General features: G+C 33.4%; 3 protein-coding genes across 3 annotated transcripts; 2 read left to right on the top strand and 1 right to left on the bottom strand.

The window, feature by feature from the left end:
* Positions 1-242: 242 nt before the first annotated feature.
* Positions 243-2,795, top strand: LOC110623878. Its single transcript, XM_021768893.2, has 5 exons — positions 243-713; positions 861-1,187; positions 1,526-1,955; positions 2,036-2,155; positions 2,246-2,795. The coding sequence occupies exons 1-5, from the start codon at positions 417-419 to the stop codon at positions 2,353-2,355; spliced, it is 1,284 nt and encodes a 427-aa protein (XP_021624585.1). The 5' UTR covers positions 243-416; the 3' UTR covers positions 2,356-2,795.
* Positions 2,796-4,907: 2,112 nt separating this feature from the next.
* On the top strand, positions 4,908-7,126 carry LOC110624456. The gene is made up of 5 exons (XM_021769611.2): positions 4,908-5,340; positions 5,432-5,761; positions 5,888-6,254; positions 6,431-6,550; positions 6,648-7,126. Exons 1-5 carry the CDS (start codon positions 5,122-5,124, stop codon positions 6,749-6,751), a joined length of 1,140 nt encoding a protein of 379 aa, XP_021625303.1. The 5' UTR covers positions 4,908-5,121; the 3' UTR covers positions 6,752-7,126.
* Positions 7,127-17,641: 10,515 nt separating this feature from the next.
* On the bottom strand, positions 17,642-18,463 carry LOC110624489 (17.3 kDa class I heat shock protein). The gene has a single exon (XM_021769668.2). The coding sequence runs from the start codon at positions 18,325-18,327 to the stop codon at positions 17,830-17,832; it is 498 nt and encodes a 165-aa protein (XP_021625360.1). The 5' UTR covers positions 18,328-18,463; the 3' UTR covers positions 17,642-17,829.
* Between the last annotated feature and the right edge of the window lie 193 nt (positions 18,464-18,656).

Genomic DNA, 18,656 nt, shown 5'->3' with positions numbered 1-18,656 from the left:
TAAAAATAACAACCCAGCATTAGCTCATATAATTAGGTATGATTACCCTAATTATGGACAAATGGCAGGTCTCTGGCATAGCAGGACAATTGTTTCCAACCACTGGCCACTCCAGTTGTTTGCACATCCTTCTCTTTATAATTAATAATTTTTTTATTTTTATTTTTATTTTTTATTTTTGTAAATCTTGTCTCAATGAGACCCTGAAACCTTAATAAAAGCAGGTTGTCTTCTACATTCTCTACTGGCCCCCTTCTTTCTCTCTCCCTCACCTCCTTTTCACTTTCCCTTCTCTCTTTGCTGGCCCATCTTCCTGCAAACCTAGCGAACTCTTCTGCCTCATTATTAAATCTTCCTCTACCAGCAACTTTCATTCCATCTCTACCTCTTCTTCCTTCCTCTGAAGATTTTTATTTATGTCTCTGTTTCTTGAAAACGTTGAATCTTGGCTTCCTGCTGAGTTTCTTACTGAGGAAGAGTTGCTCATGGACAAGGAGAACTTTAATGATAATGGGTTGAGTTCTGAGTGTAAGCATGGTTTCAGTTTTCCCACTGAGTTTCCTTACGAGTTTGAGTCCTTTGGATCCTCTGTTTCTCTTAGCTCGCCGGATGAGTCCGTTGTTGGCTCTACTGAAACAGAGAGCAGTGATGAAGACGATTTTCTAGCTGGGTTAACTCGCCGGCTGACTCAACAACTCACTCTCAAACCCGAGGTACTATTTCCACTTTTGCTTTCTCTCTGTCTCTAATTTTGTGTTATTCGTGCGAGATTCTCTGTGCTTTTTCGGTTATCGCGATGGGACTGAAGAAGGCTTTTGACGTTTTCTTTTGTGCTTTTTTGCCTTTCTTTTACTCAATAGAAGTGGGTCATGGCCGGGTCGCCCGAGTCGACACTGAGTGGAATGCGAAGCTGCTCCGTCTCAAGCAGCGGTAGCCCAAACGGGGTTCTGTCGCCGCCAACAACGCCTTTCGAGGCCAAAAACGATATGTGGGATCTCATATCCGCGGCTGCGGGCCAAGTCGCTAGGTTAAAGATGAGCAATGAAGGCAACCAGTACGGTAGCCATCAAGGGAGGGGGTTACTGGATCCTGTAAGGACCCAAAATCCAGACACTACTCTGAAAAATCAGAATCCAGGGCTTTACTCGAGCCAGAGCTTTGGCCACCCTGTTTCACAAATGAATCAGGTAATATACACAGGTTAAGACAGAGGAAATGCTCTGATTCAATGTCAAGAAGAGGACGCGAAAGTGAAATCAAGTAGAGGAAATCTTTCTTGGCATAAAAAAATGAAACGGGAAAGCTTGTTTAGTTTGGCTTAACAAGTGGGTAGTAGCTAAGCAAATGGATTTGCTCTGTTTTGTTCCCAAGAAATATTAAAATGGAAGTTAGATGTGAGAACTTCAGCTTAAATTTAGCTCTAAGCGCATTTGATTTAAGTGGGTTTTTGATTTGTAAAATAGAAAAGCATTTTCTTCGAAACTCTTTTGGTGGGCTAATGGGTCTTAATTTCTGTTTACTGCAGTACCATTCTCAAGTGAGACAAGAGCAGCTGCTAAAGCCTCAGTGCCCTTCAGTTTGGGGAAGACAGCAAGTGAAGGTGGGGTGGCAAGCTCAGCCACAACCACAGCCCCATCTTCAGCAGCAGCACCACCCGCAGCCCCTGACACAGTCCCACTACCAGCACCAGCCCCAGCAACAACAGATCCAGAGCAGAGCTAGAAACGTAGTGGGCTGTGAAAGTGGGAGATGCATGCGTCCTCTGGGTCTACCACAGTCTGCTTGGCCACCTCTTCAAGTTCAATCAAATCAAAACCATCAATCACAGCAACACTCCACCACAGGCATGAGAGCTGTATTTCTCGGTGGATCTGGTGCTAAAAGAGAATGTGCTGGTACTGGTGTTTTCTTGCCTCGTAGATACGGCAACCCCCCTGATTCCAAGAAGAAATCAGGTAATTTCCACTTCAACGAACTCGATCTTTTCTCCAAGCAATTTCTTCGACTTTAATCTGAAACCCATTTGGCTTCTCAGCTTGCTCAACTGTGCTACTCCCAGCAAAAGTGATTCATGCTTTAAATTTGAATCTCGAGGAAATGAACAAGAACATCCAAGCTCAATCACGCATTAAATGTTCATTAACCTCTGATTACGGTAAGCAAGCCCTTTTAATTAATTAAATCACTGTGATTAATTTACTAGTACTTTCAAATCTAAGCTTGGAAGATGTTTGGTCTTCTGCAGATGCTTTAATGGCAAGAAGGAATGCAATTCTGGCACAGCAGAAGAGAAACTTAAGAGCTGAAAGTGTCCTCAACCATGAAATAGGCTTGCCTCAAGAGTGGACATACTGATAAGAGTTGTTTTTGTTGGAGAAACAGGAGACAAGTACAGAGGTAGATGATATTGTGGTTTTTTTCATAGGAAAATGAACTGAAGAAGGGAAATGAGAATTTAAGAAAGGTAGGATTATTAGTTTTTGGGTTCTTTTGGGAAGTTTTTTTAGATGATTCAGCAATAGGAATGAAGCCAGATAGTGTAGTAGAAGAGAGGTATTTTATTATTATTATATTATTGTAATAAGTGGGTTATGTGTTGAAATTAGGGTTCTTTTGTAAGGGACAATGGCGTTTTGATTTTCTAGGCATAGTATGTGGTTTATGCTATTTATTTAGGGGAAGATTTTCCTGGAAAATAGAAGCTTTTGAGAAAGTTCATGCTTGAACCTTCTTCTAGTGTTGTAATGTCCCTTGGCAGCTAAAAGATTAAAATAAGAACAGCTCTTTAATTCTTAGGGTTTCGTTAATGGCTTTGCTTGTATTGTTATTGTTAACAGGGAGAATTATTGTTTACTTTTTATATTTGATAAATTGAAATACAGGAACTAAGGATATAAGTATTTGACATATTTCATAAAAATAAAAGCAATTTATTATTATTATTTCCATTAAAGTTTATTCAATGTTCTTTTTAATAATTTAATATACTTTAAATGACTTTTTTATTTGATTAGCAATTTTTAACGTCATAACAAAAAGAATCAAAATGGATAAGTGAACTTTATTCTTCAAAGCTCAGGCGCTAAGGATGTTAAGAAAAGAAGGAAAAAAGCGGTAGGATGTTAGACAGTTGTCGCCCGTCAGCTGTTGGCAAGTGCATGTACCCTTTTCTTTTACTTTTCCCGTAAAGTGCATGTGTCCAAGAAACAGCGAAATTTGTAACTCCCATTTTCAAAATATTAAATAAAAAATACTCCCAATTTCCCGAAAACTATTCAAATTTGGAGATATAATTAAATATTAAATAAAATAAATTATTTTCATATCCAAAATTAACGTGTATACCACCATTCACAGTCTCGTCAGGGAGTAGGTTTGGTTCAAATTAAAAAAATTAATCGAACTGAATTAATTTTAAAATTCAGTTTGATTTAATTTTTAATTTTAAAAATTTTAATTATTTTAATTCGATTTTATTTTAATAAAAAAAAATTAAAAAAATTAAATCGAATCGATTAGTAATAATAATAATATGTTATTTTTAATAATAAAAAATTAAACTATATTAAAATTAAAATATTTTAATTAAATTTTAAAAAATTAAAAATAAAATATAAAAAATGAAAATATTATTAAAAATCAAAATCGAATCAGACTGGTTTGGTTTAATTCAATTTTTAATTAAAATCAAATCGATTCGATTTTTATAAATATTAAAATTTTAATTTTTGATTTATTCGATTCGGTTTGATTTTAAATCGAATCGACCGAATGCCCCTATTAAGTCTAGTACTTATATCTTAATATTTCATTTAATTTTTTTCTTTAGTAATCTTTAAAATGGTTAAAATACTTTAAGTAATTAGTATTTTTTTTTTCATAGGATTGCTGAAAAAAAAAAAAAAAAAGCAAAGACCAAAAAGAGATTTTGTTTTCGGTGAGGATGTCATTTATCACGTCGACTCCTCCAATCCTGATTTTTTAATTGTATAGTTTTTGAATCTTTGTGGTTTTGCATATCTGTTTATATCATTTTGTTTACAAGTGATATCTTTTGCTGAAACTAATTTTATTAAGTTTGGTAAGAGTTGGGTATGTCTTTTTTTTTTTTTAATGTTTTGTCTTTCTAGTTTTTTAAAGTGTAAATTTTTAAATTTACCTTCTGGCTATGAGTTAAATGTGTGTATGCGAGCTTTCTGTCATCACATGATCGCCAACAGTTAATGCTTTTTCTCGTTGGTGCCTGTGGACGAGGTCGAAGAAGATGGAGTGGTGGATGTGTTTTGGAAGCCTTTTGGACTGGGCTTTTTTTTTTTTCTCATACTTTTGAACTAGATTCTTTATATTTTTTTAGCCAAATTAACTTTATATCCAAACGCCCCCGTGGGCTTTTAATACAATTCAACATGCATGATAAAAAAAAATTAATATTTTTTAAACCCTTAAATTATATCAAACGCATATTTATTAATTTTTCAGAAGTAAATAGGTTCATTTCTATATTTTACTTTTAATAAAATATTTTTATAAAGGATTTTAAATTTAACGAAATATAAAAATTCAAATATTAAGTTTTAAAATAAAAATACATGTATAATTTTAGCATATTTTAAAAATGTAAAAATATTTATTTATAAAAAAAAGTATATTTGATGTATGTGAGATCAAAATTTTTACTGAAATATTTATGATAAAATTTTTTTATTTAAATTAAAAACAATACGGATTGAAAAAGACTTTAACATAATTTTGAAAAACTATTTAAAAAAAAGAAGAAGAGTTCATTTATATTTGATTTATTTAAAACGGGGAGTTTTAAAAAAAAAAAAAAATGTATGCATGCATGGTCACAGCGAAAAGCAGAAAATATGACGTGCTTCCCACCTGAGCATACGTGGACTTCCACAAATTAATTTTTCAAATTTTTTTATTCACTTTCCCTTCCTTCTTAGGGCCACCCTTCTGCAAACCCAGCAAGGCTCCAACGGAGGAAATTATTAAATCTTCCACCGCCAGGTACCTCCTCTATATCTACCTCTGTAAATGCCTGTTCTTTTCAAACACCTGTAGTGTTCTCTTCTATCTGAGTTCTCTTCTGCAGAGGAATTGGGAATAGCTACTATGGACGAAGAAAATGATTATACAACTGATCTTGAATCCAATTTCTGCTTCCCCGCTGAGTTTCCTTACGAATTTGATTCGTTTGGTTCCATTTCTGCTTTAAGTTCCCCGGTTGAATCCGTTCTGAGTTGTACTGAAACGGAGAGCGATGACGAGGAAGATTTCCTAGTTGGCTTGACTCGGCGCCTAACACAGAAAGTGGCTGTTGAGCCTCATAAGGTAGTTATCGAATCAGATTTATTTTGCTTTTGAGTTTTCTGGGGATGAGAAGAATTGGGGTTGATGTGTTTTTGCTTGTATGACTCGATAGAAAAATTGGATCATGGCCGGATCACCCGAATCAATACTCGGTGGAATTGGAAGTGGGTTCTTGTCAAGCAGCGGCAGTTCAAACGGTGAGATTTCCCCTCCAACGACGCCCTTTGGGTTAAAAAGTGACCCGTGGGATCTGATATCTGTGGGTGCTGGTCCTGTTTCGATGTTAAAGATGAGAATTGAAGACAAGAATAATAGTTCTAAACAAGGGAGGGGATTGCTGCGTCCTGCGACGAGCAAAAATCCAGATACCATAGAGGAAAATGGGAGAACTGGGTTTTCGTCGAGCCAAAGTTTTGGTCAGAGTGCTTGTCAGTTGAATCAGGTAAATTGGCTACCCTGTGTTTGGCTACGAAGGAAGGAGGAAAAAAAAAAGAGCCAGTATGGTTGGGGAATAGTTTTGAAATTTAATCAAACAGAAGTTATTTTAACTATTGATCTCTCTTTGCAGTATCCTTTGAAGCAGAAACAAGTACCAAGGCCACTGCGCCACTCAGTCTGCAGAAGGCAGCAAGTGAAAGAAAGCAAACAAGATGAGCCCCAGCACCAGCAACAATACCAAAACCAGAGAAGAGGGAGAAGGGTTATGGCCTATGAAAAAGGAAGATGTATGCTTCCTCTGGGTCTCCCTCAGTCTGCTTGGCCGCCTCTTCAAGTGAAATCAACTCAGCACCAACACCATCAGCAATCACACAATAGTTCAGGCAAGAGTACTGGTGTTTTTCTCGGTGGCGCTAACGCTAAAAGAGAATGTGCTGGTACTGGGGTTTTCTTGCCTCGCACATACACCAAAACCTCTGATCGTAAGAAGAAATCAGGTAAAACTATCTACTGCCATGATCTTGTTGCATATTTGAGGGATCTTCCGGGGGCATCTCTAGTTATTTGCCTAACTTTGATCCTATTTTAGAATCCTTTGCTATCCTTTAGGCTCTTGGTGGTTTCTGAATTACATAAATTAACATCAAGTGTTCAATTTTTCTTGTATGCTCAGCTCGCTCCAGGGTTCTTGCTCCAGCAAATGTTGTTCAGTCTCTAGATACGAAGCTTAAGGACTTGAACATGCAAGGCCATACCAAGCCACGCTTTAATGGTGCTTTTGGCTCTGATTATGGTATGCGAAGAGAAATTACTTGAATTTGATACTTTTTAACACTTTATTTTTTGAAAATTTCATGTATGAAACTTTTCCTTGTGGGGGGGTTTTGCAGATGCTTTCATTGAAAATGGCAGATTGGCCCAGCAGAAGGGAGATGTAGGTGCAGAAAATGTGCTCAGTCATGAAAAATGTGTGCCTCAAGAGTGGATGTATTGAACCAAGAATTGAATTCATACAAGTTTACAAGAAATCAGTAATTGTTTTATTGGACATTATAGAGGTAGAAGATTCAATTAAAGAAATTCAAGAATGCAAGTTTAGCTTACAAGAAATAAGCAGCAGTAAGAAATCCTGATTTTTTTCAAGGGAAAAGTTTGCAGCAGTTGTTGGGCATAGCAGCAAGAAAAAAAAGTAGCAATGGAGGAAGAAAATTGTGTTTTTATCTTAGAAAAATACTAAGCAGATTATGTTTATTGGTGGGTATTTTATTTTATTGAAATTATGGTGTATAATATATGTATTTATGTCAAAATGAATGTTATTTCCCATGGCATGAATTGGAATAAGAAGAAAATGCATTTTGATATTGTCTATGAATTTTTTTAGGGAGAAAAATTTAATAATTGTGCTATGATTTCAATGGGTTTTCAACATCTGTTTACTTTGATCCAGTGATCAACTTATTCAATATCTGTTATTTATTTAATAAATAAAATAAAAGCTTTGTAGATTTGAAAATTTGCATGTTACAGTTGTGAGCCACTGCTATAGGCTTTAAAGAAAGGGATGAAAACATGGTAAGTACCAAATTGGAAAATGCATGTTGAGTAGACAGCTGGCTGTAACTTGTAGAGATTAACAAATAAAAATTAATTATACTATTGGAAAATAAATAATTTAAATATATTTTATAATAATTTATATTTAATTATGAATATTTTTTTTTATTAAGGGAATATGTTTTATTTTTATTTTTTAATAGAAAGTCAAAACCATAATTTTCTTTGAAAAGAACAAGTGTAAAACAATAAAGCTATGAGCATCAGTTTATCATTATAATGGAAATAAATGTAATTTGTTTTATAAGTATGTTTAGTGTTAAAATTTTTAATTTTTTTATTTAGAATGTTTAATAAATATTCAATTTGAACTAATTTTTAATCGTCAACGATAACTATTTAAATAGAGAAAAATGAAAAACGGTAATAGGGATTTCATTATTTATCTTTATCGAAAGGCAATAGGGCTTTATTCAAGAAAGTTAAAAGAAAAAAAAAAAAAAAAGAGGAGAAAAAAGGTGGAGGAAGGAAATTGCTTAAGTGTGAAGTAGTAGACCGGTGGGAAATAGGGGTGATCATTCGGTCGGTTCGGTTTAAAATCGAACCGAATCGAATAAATCAAAAACTAAAATTTTAGTATTTATGAAAACCGAATCAAATCGATTTTGGTCAGAAACCGAACCGAACCGGTCTGATTCGGTTCGATTCGGTTCGATTTGATCGGTTTTAATTTTTAATAATTTTTTATTTTTTAAACATTATTTTTAATATTTTAAAATTTAATTAAAATATTTTAATCTTATTTAATTTTTCTATATATATTATTATCACTAATCGGTTCGGTTCGGTTTTTTCAGTTTTTTTTTATCAAAATCAAACCGAACAGAAATAACTAAAATTTCTGAAATTAAAAACCGAACCGAATCGAAATATATAAAAAATCGAACTAAACTTTTAAATCGATTTGATTCGATCGATTTTTTCAATTTGAACCGAATACTGCTGATCTGGGAAATTGAATAAACGTAATTTAATTTTCCTATGAAATTTCTTTATTTTGAAGGGAGGGAGCCACTGGAAGTGTATAAATTAAAAAAAAAAAAGGTAAAGAAGTAAAAGACACCACCTAAGCAACACTCATGCATGTGAGCTGAGTTGGCATCACTCCACCGCGCCGAAATGAAACGATCAGCTTTTATTTATTTATTTATTTATTTATTTTTATATTTATTCAATTTTAAGTCAAAAATAGATTACACTTTATAAAAGAATAATACTCCTTTTAGCTTTCAAATTTTTTTTTAAAATTTTTTAAATTTAGACCTAATAAAATTGCATATATATTATGAAACATCCAATTATCAAGTTTTCTTATGAATGATAAAAGAAAGTCTTTTTAAAGGAAAAAAAAAATATGGCTTACAGTAATTAAGCCACGAAATATTTCATTTTATGAATTTAAATGTTAATTGTTTAAAACATGATTTATTCATTAATTTCAATAGAAATTTATTAATTAAATAATTTCAACAAATCAATTTTAAATTAATTTCAGATATGACACTAAATGTCGTAAATATTGTGAGTTTGTCTTATTTTAATTTTTTTTTTGAGATTTGACTGATTAGTCATTAATATTATTATTAAAATTAATTTAAGGAAATAATTATAAATATTAAAAATAAAATTTATTAACAATTTTAATATGTAAAATATAGTTTTTTTTAAAAAATTACTTTTTATTAAAATATTTTTTTATTAAAAATTACTTTTTATTATTTAATTTTTTAATTATTTCAAAGACTAAAAAATATTTTTCATAAAATAAATAAAATTTAAATTTTAATCATATATCAAGAGTAATAATTTAAAAAATATTATATTTATTTTTATTATTGTGATATAAAATAATAATTTATTTAATTTTTAATAATAAAAAAATATAATTGAAATTATAATTTTATAAATATAAAATAATAATTTATTTAAGTGTGTTATTATATAGTAAACTATTAAACCGGCTAATGTTTTTGCACTTATTTTTTTTAAGGAAATTGAAAATTTTGAAATCTTTTAAATTTACTTAAATATATTTATATATAAATGTAATTATATAATTTTTCTAATATGAGAATAATAATCTTATCAAATTTGATATTTAAGATTAGTTACTATACATTAATGGAATAAATATTAAACTATAAAAGAACCTAAATTTTTGTATAAAAATCTGTTTTTTGGTAGTTTATCCATAGAGCCTCGTAACTTTGTATTAAAATATAATTTTTTATTAATTAAGTTCAATTTAATTTATTTACCGATTAAGCTTTTTTTATTTTTATTTTTTAAGAGCTAAATAAATTATAATTTACTATTAAATATTATTTTTAATAATAATATTTTATTTTTATAATTTTAAAATTATTTATAATTTTTATTAATATCCGTTCAAAATAAGTTAGGAGTTTTCATCACAAAATAGTAGCCATGTGGCAGAGATCTGATAAGTGGGAAATACGGTTTCGCCCGATGAAAGGAAGACCAGCACACTTCAACATTCAGTCTGTCAATAAGACTTGCCCTCCTCCAATAGACCGAGTCTTGGTATAGAGTTACCGTTATCAAATACACTCCCATCTCGCTTGAGATTGCGAGATTACCATATATTAGCTAGTGATGTCCCTTATCGAGCAGTCGGCCATATTATTTCCGAATTCACATGAAATATTATGTTTATTTCTATCTCATTGCAGTATAAAAGGGGAGCAGTTGTAGAGATAAAGGTACATTATCTCTAATACTACTCAAACTCTAAGTAGTCTATTATATTCTCTTTGTCTTTCAAAATACTGACTTGAACGTCGGAGTAATTGCCGTGAGTATCCACAATTTCCTTATGCTTCATTTCTTACAGGTTTTAGCCAATCGCAGCATAGCTCCCTTCCGGCCACGTCGCTAATCTAATTTCAGCTATATCATTTAGTTCCGTTGTGGGAAAATCCTTGAGTTCTCTCTGATCACTTGGGTATATATCAGGCTCTTGTTCTCTATTGCTCTATAAAGAAGGAGCTTTCCTTCCCTGTTTTTGAAAACGGCCAGGATAGTGCATGTCATCACCTAATGACCTCACAAGGGTAAAGGGAAAAATAAGCGAGTAGCAGAGGATGTCCTATGTGTTCATCAAGAGCTATGGACCAGGCAAGAGGTAAGGTTCGGCCCTACAGACAAGGCAATCAAATTCTTCTAAAATGACCCGCTGATCATTAAATTCTTCTAAACCAGTATTAAGTAAGAAGAGTACTAGTGGATATAGATAGTTATGTTAACCTTCTTATATTAAATGTCTTTAACAAGTTGGGCTTGGATAAAAACTACTTTGTCAGAGTCTCCTACCCTTTAGTAGGGTTAGGAGATAAAACTGTGGTTTACTGAGCACCATCAACCTTCACCTGGTACTCGAGGATGAAAAGTATAGGCGAAACTTGTATGTTGAGTTTGTGGTGGTAGACATCCTATTTGCATATAACATGATACTCGGATGTCCAGTCCTAAATTGCCACGGTATTGTTATTAATATGGGTGTTATGTGTCTTAAGCTTCCAACTCCCGAAAGAATAGCAGTGGTTCGAGATAGTTTGAAATCAACCAAAGAAGATTACGAATACCCTGCAAAAAGCCTCAGAAAAGAAATTGTGCCCATCGACTTGTTGGAAAAATCAAAATCTCATATAAAACTAGAACTTGCGGATCTGGTTGAAGAGATCCAAATAGGGAAGGAGCAAAAGGTGCAGTTTGGCACTGCATTAATCGGAGAAACGAATGTAACGACCCGAAATCGGACCGCTACCTGCGCTAGGATCCAAATCGATTTAAGGTCGCCGGGATCCGTAGCAAGCCTAACATACAACCTGTCATACCTGATAAATCCCATACATAATCATACATTTCCATAAAAACTTAAACTTTTTCATTCACCAAGTTCGACCTGTGCATGCACTGAAACTGAATACATAAAAACCCCACACTAGAGCCCTCATCAAATGCTCTAGCTGGGTCAACATTACATACATCAAGCTTGGTTTACATCATATTATTAAAACATTATATAAAGATCATGTATCAAAAGGGATTAACCATAAACCCTAGGGTCAAGCACAATACTAATCCTCAATACAGTTCTATACAATATCTTACATTACATTATCTTTCATGTCCACAACTAACTATTACATACATATAACTTTTACTCTTGCTGACTTCCTGGTCTATCCCGAACCTGCAAACTTGGGGTTTAAGGGAAAGGGGTGAGCTACTAGAGCCTAGTGAGCAGAATAGTAAAAACAGTATATTAAAATTTATGCGCATGAAATGCATCACATCACAAACAATTCACATCAAGGATGGACTTGTCACCAATAGTCCTCTACATATCCAATAGTGTTAGGGGCATAGACTTTCTCTTAACATAACATAACATAACATAACATTCCAATGTGCCAGGGGCGTAGAATGGGCCTTGACCTGGACTTTCTCTTACTCTGTGCTAGGGGCGTAGAATGGGCCTCGACCTGGACTTCTGTATCATACCATATCATATCATATCAAGGACTACTGGATCATCCAACATCCATCCACATCAACATCATAGTATGCAATGCAATATATTCGTGAATTCTAATGCAAACAACCTAGTATATATCATGGCAATCGTGATGCATGAACATGCTCAAAATTTATTTACTTTGAAACATAGAGATCCATTCTACTCACCTCAGGCTGACTCTGGAAAGACTCTAAAGCAGCTATCTCACTGCTGGGGTCCTCGATTCCTCGGGTCCAAACTTACACAGGTGGACTCAAATGAGGGACCAAACATACATCAACATGACTCTAAACATCCCTCCAAAAACCACCTAAAACACCTTAAAACAATCATAGAAAGCATGCAAAGGAAGGCTGAACAGGGCACTTTCGGCGGCAGGTTCGGCGGCCGAAAGTCCCTCCAGAGTAGAAACTCAGCCACTTTCGGCGGCAGGTTCATCGGCCGAAAGTGGTTCGAGAGCTGAAACTCACCAACCTTCGGGGGCAGGTTCGGCGGCCGAAAATCCCCTCTAGAGCCGAAAGTCTAAACTTTCGGGGGCAAGGTTCGGCAGCCAGAACTGCCTCCCCAGGCAGGTTCGGCTGCCGAACATGGCTTCGGCAGCCGAACCTGAGTTCTTCCAGAATGGGAAATCTCAAGCCTCTCATGCACATTTTGCCTCCCAAATCCTCCAAACTCAAACCAAACCATGCAAAAACATGCATAAACACTTTCTTAAGCATTTAGGGGCTTAAAACTAGCCTATACCCCAACCACATTAACATATAGCATACAATAAACTCACATTTCATCATTTAACTCACCTAAACCCTAACATTTACAACTACTCTAATCATGCATCTTTTACCCCATAACTCTTCATAACACTTGCTCAAACATCAAAGACGGTGGGGATCGATGCTTACCTCTTGAAGATCGAGAGAAGGCATGACCTAACTTGGAGATTTGAGGAAGACGAGTTTCGGAGGTCTCCAAGCTTCACAACTTCGATTTTGAGCTTAAAAACTTCAAAACCAAGTTAAAACTCATAAAAAACGTGAACGATTTGAAGGAAAACATCAAAACTAACCATGGAAGGACATGAACTCATCTTTACCCGAAAATGGAGAAGAAAACTCGCCCATTTTCGGACATGGGGCCTTTTATAGGTGGCTGGCCAGACCACCTTTGGGGGCCAAAGATGCTCCCTAAACTGCACCATGTTCGGCGGCTGAACATGAGGTTCGGCGGCCGAACCTGGATTTCCTTCCTTGGTGCTTTTCTTTCAAAAACTCAATTTCTTTCTTACTTAAAACCTTAAAACACATGAAAACATTTTAGAAAAAATATATTTTACCCTTCTAGAGGTTTCCGACATCCGAGATTCCACCGGAAAATAGGAATTCTGATGCCGGGGTCTAGCCGGGTATTGCAACGAAGGTTCAACTAAAGATCCAAGTAATCTCTTTCGCTTGGTCTCTAAGGGATGTAATAGATATAGACCTAGCTCTCATCACCCATAAGCTATTCATTGATAAGACTGTCAAACCGGTCCAATAAAAGAAAAAGAAGTTCGCACTAGAGAGGTAGCAGGTGATCAAAGAAGAGGTTGGTAAGCTTCTAAGTGTAGGGTTGATAAAAGAGATCCAGTATTCTACATGGCTGGCCAACGTGGTTCTAGTAAAGAAAGTTAACAGAAATTGGAGGATGTGTGTGGACTTTACTAATCTAAATAAAGCATGTCTGAAAGATTATTACCCATTACCATCCATTAATAGACTAGTGGACTCGATCTCAAGACACGCAGTGGTCTCATTCCTTGACGCCATTTCAGGATATCACCAGATCATGATGGATATTGAAGATGTAAAAAAGACCGCGTTCCTAACAGACAAAGGATTTTTTTACTACAAAGTAATACCTTTTAGATTGAAAAACGCAGGGGCAACATACTAAAGGCTGGTGATAGGAAGCTTCAAGGAAATGGTGGGATTAACAATTGAGGTGTATGTGGATGATATGGTAGTAAAGAGTTGATTCTTGGAAGACCATCCAAGAGATATCCGAAAAGTTTTTAACATCCTGGTCAAGACGGATATGAAGTTGAATCCTGAGAAGTATACTTTTAGATTAAAAGCGGGAATGTTCCTCGGATATATAATCTTAGAAAGAAGTATAGAGAAAAATCTTGAAAAGATTAATGCCATCCAAAAATATGGAAGCACCCAAAACCATTAATGAGGTGCAAAGGCTGAATGGGTGGATCATTGCCCTGGATCAGTTCATCAGTTCATATCATACTCAGTTAGAAGGCGCCTCCCATTCTTTAAGGCTTTGAAAGGAAAAGACAAGTTTGAATGAGGAGAAGAGTGTGCAGAAGCATTTGAAAGTCTAAAAACCTTCTTATCGTCCCCAACATTATTAAGCCCACCAATTGAAGGCGAAGTTCTATTTCTATATTTGTTTGTGACAAAGGAAATGATGTGCTCGATGCTTGTTCGTGAAAACAATGGGAGCAAAGTACAATATACTATACTAGCTAGGCGTTGAAAGGGATGGAGTTGAACTACCCTCCTCCTCAGATAGGCCGAGTCTTGGCATAAAATTACCATTATCAGACACACTCCCATCTCACCTGAGATTGTGGGATTACCAAGTTATTACCTAGCGATACCTCTTATTGAGCAGTCGGCCATATCATTGCCGGATTCACAGAAAATATTATATTTATTTCTATCTCCTTATAATATAAAAGGAGAGTGGTCACAGAGATAAATGTATGCTATCTTTAATACTATTTAAATTCTAAGTAATCCATTACATTCTTTTTGTCTTTTAAAATATTAATTTGAGCGTCGGAGTGACTGCCGTTAGCGTCCACCACCACCTAATGCTTTTTTTCTTGTAAGTTCTAGCCAACTACAACATAACTCCTTTCCGGCCAACGTTGCTAATTTTATTTCATCTACCATTATATTAATTAAAATATTAAAATTTTGATATTTTAAATTTAAAAAATAATATTTTATTATAAAAAATATATTAGTTCATGTCTTTTTTTACTCCTTATTTCTATTAAAAAATTATAAATATTATAGCTAAAATAATAAATTTATATAATATACATCATTCACATTCTCTATATGACTAAATTATTCTTAAAATTAATAAATTTTACTTTCTTAATATATACGGTCTCATAATTTTTATTTATTTTTTTAATAGCTCTAAAATTATTATTCATTTTTTATTTTTTATTTTTATACTTAATAATATATTTCTAATAAATATTTCAAAATACTATTTAATAAAATTTAATATTTTTAAAATAAATATAATTAAAAATTTAATAAAAAAATTATCTTCTAAAAATAAAATGAATAAAAATTATGAAATAAAAAATATTAAATATAAATTTATTAAAAAGCTAATAAATAAATTATTATCTAAAAATTAGAAACAGTGTACAATGGATAAAAAAAAATTAAACATATCTTTGTGAGACAAAGTATAATTAATACTTGTGTAATTACCTTTTTAGTCTTTACCATGCATTTGCTTCTGATTATAATTTTATAATTACTTTTAAAATATTATTATTTAATATTCACGTATTTAATCTGATGATAAGTATATTTGAATAAATCTGAGAGATTTTAAATCCTACTATTAATCTCCAATCCCATTTAAAAAAAAAATTATTATCTAAACTCCAAAATATAATATTATTACAAATTTTTTGGATTTCATTTATATCAACAATTGCTCGTTTGTTTACCTTTCAAGCTTCAAAAAAATTTTAGGGAGAAATATTATCAGATCTTGAGTTTTTAAAATTAACTAATTTATTTTTATTTTAAAATTATTTAATTAAAATATTTTTATATTTTGTAAAATTAAATTTTTTAATTATTTATTAAAAAATTATTGATCAATTTATTTTAATTTTAATAAAAAATCTAAATAATTTAAATATTTAAAATTATATAAATTAAATAATATAAATAATTCAAAGTAATATCAACAATTAAATTAGTTTACCGAATGTTTATTGACAAAGATTTTATGTTAGACATAATAAAATTTTAATTAATTTAACAAATCCATAACCATAGTGGATACAACTTCATAAACAAGTTTGAATTTTAGAAAAAAAAAAAAAAAACATTGGTGAGAGTCGGTAGAGGGTAGTTCCATACTTGGGTTCCAATTAAAAATCTGAAGTCAGCTATAATTTCATTGGTTCATATAGCAAGAGAAGGAGCCTTTATTTATTGTATAAGGATGTGAAATCTTTAATTAAGCAAGAAAAAAAATATTAATAACCAATTAATCAATAATTAATTAATTAATCCATGGCTTCAGAAGAGTTGTCACTTGTCAGCACATGGGTGCTCAAAATTCTTTAAGAACAGGCATGACCTACTGAATGATGCTCGAAGAGATTCTTTCTTTCTACAATTTTTTTTTTTAAAATTTCTTCTGCTTTGATTTTAGGGTTTTAAATTATTTATATATTAAATTAAACAGTAATTAAAAACTTGATTACTCATATCATTATTTCTTAACAAAGTAAACAAAGGATATTAATAATCAACCCTCGTTTAAAATAGAGAGGTTTACAAAAAATCATTTTCATATTTAAAATGTGGAATGGTTCTTTTTAATCAAAAAAATATTTTATTTCACAAGAAATGCAAATTTTGGATAGCGTAAAAATTCAATTAAAATATTGTTTTTGTAAATATTTCAATCAGGCCCAAATGATTATCCTCCAATTTTCCTAAATAAAATAGCAAAGTCAATGATGGTCTTGGCTGAAAATCATATGTGAATCTTGAAACATATTTTTTAAAAATAATTTAATTTTTTAGATTAAGAAAATATTTCCATTTACTAATTTTCTTAAAATGTAAAAAATAATATTTTTTTTAAATAAACGGAATCTAAATATAAATTTAATAATTTAATTATGGTTAAAAAAATGAGGATTAGTATTAAGATTAAGAGACAAACCTATTAGGAGTTTCCACATTATATTTATACTCCTTACTGATGACTGCTGTGTTGCTCACCGTTTTGGGCAGGCATGCTTACTACTAATCATGTGATTTTCTTCTTTTTTCCAAGCCATAAGAAGATTGAGAGATTCCATTGATCGAGGAAATTACAAGCCCATGTTCAAGGACAAACCAAATGGAACCAGCCCATAAAAATAGCACTCAACCCAGACAGAGAATAAGGACCCTATCAATGGATTAAGACCGAATCAAATCCAGACCCAAATCAACCAGGCTGCAAGTGCCTCATCGGAAGAGTAAAGACTATCGCAAGACATGCATACCGACAAAGAGAGAGTAGCATCGCACAAGGATGGACACCGCAAACCTCAACACTCAGAAATATAGACCACCGAATCAATATTCTAGAGTGAATTAGTGTTCTCCAGTTCTTCTTTGTGTACCCAAAAAATAAAAAAGTTGTCAACATTCTATTTCTGAAAGGAATTTCGTTATATTCCACTAATTAACAAGCAAAAAAGGTCGTTTTTTTTCATGGTGAATTCATAATCATTCTCCATCAGTGCTTGGAACATTGGGCTATGCGATCAGAAACTGGAAGCTTGGAAAGTGGAAACCAACCCCATTACACAGGCAGGCTTAGTTTTTAGTTATGAGCAGAGGTAGACAGGCTCCAGGTTTTAGAGTACAATATCAAGCGCAGAAATTCACAATGCACAATGGAAAATAGAAAACACAAAGCTCAAATCTTTATTGACAAAGAGAACTCAGTAGTACATTAAAACAACAACTCCATACAAAACAAGCCCATAAGACCCATTACAATGAAGATCACAGACATCTACTCGTTTATTGCATGGTACTATATTACCATTTCAGACCAAACTGGAACACACCAAAGATCGAATTTAGCCTTTATTTTCTTCCACCAGAGATCTCAATAGCCTTCACATCTGGTTTCTTGACCTCCTCTTTAGGCACAGTCACTGTCAAGACTCCATTCTCCATACTTGCCTTAACCTGATCAACTTTCGCATTCTCCGGCAGCCTGAATCGCCTCATGAATTTCCCACTTGATCTCTCAACTCTATGCCACTTGTCATTCTTCTCTTCCTTCTCTTTGCTTCTCTCTCCACTTATCTGCAAAACCCTGCCGTCTTCTATCTCCACTTTCACTTCCTCTTTCTTCAGCCCTGGAAGATCAGCTTTGAAAACGTGAGACTCCGGTGTCTCCTTCCAGTCTATGCGTGTGTTGGCAAACGCTGAAGTTTCGTTTGCGAGCTCAGAGCGAGGAGCTGAGAGAGCTGTGCTTGGGAATGGGATGTCTTGGAATGGATCCCAGATATCCAGAGAAAAGGGGTCGAAGACATTGGTTCTCCGGCCGCCGAAGAAACTGCTTGGAATAAGAGACATAATTCCTGACTGTTTTTGAGATGAGAATTGAGAGAAGAATAAGATTGCTTAGAAGGCTTTGTTGGGATTTCTTTGCTTTGTGATTTGAAGAGCTGAAGGAATGAGGTATATATAGAGAAGTTTCTCAACTGTGTTGTGATGGATCTCAAAGGTTCTGTAGTTCTGGTGAGTTCATGATGGTTCATGAAGAAGACGATAAGAGATCTTTCCCGAATGTAGAAGAAAAATGGAGAGAAGCAACGTGGACGGTGTATCTGCGTGGAGAGAATATGAGCCCATTCCCCATGGGCTCCAGTTGTGGGGGAGGAGTTCATTGACGCCCATTTATA

Source organism: Manihot esculenta, chromosome 10, assembly GCF_001659605.2.
Source record: "Manihot esculenta cultivar AM560-2 chromosome 10, M.esculenta_v8, whole genome shotgun sequence".
NCBI lineage: Eukaryota > Viridiplantae > Streptophyta > Magnoliopsida > Malpighiales > Euphorbiaceae > Manihot > Manihot esculenta.
Note: the sequence above shows the minus strand (reverse complement) of the source record. Positions and strands in the feature narration are given on the sequence as shown.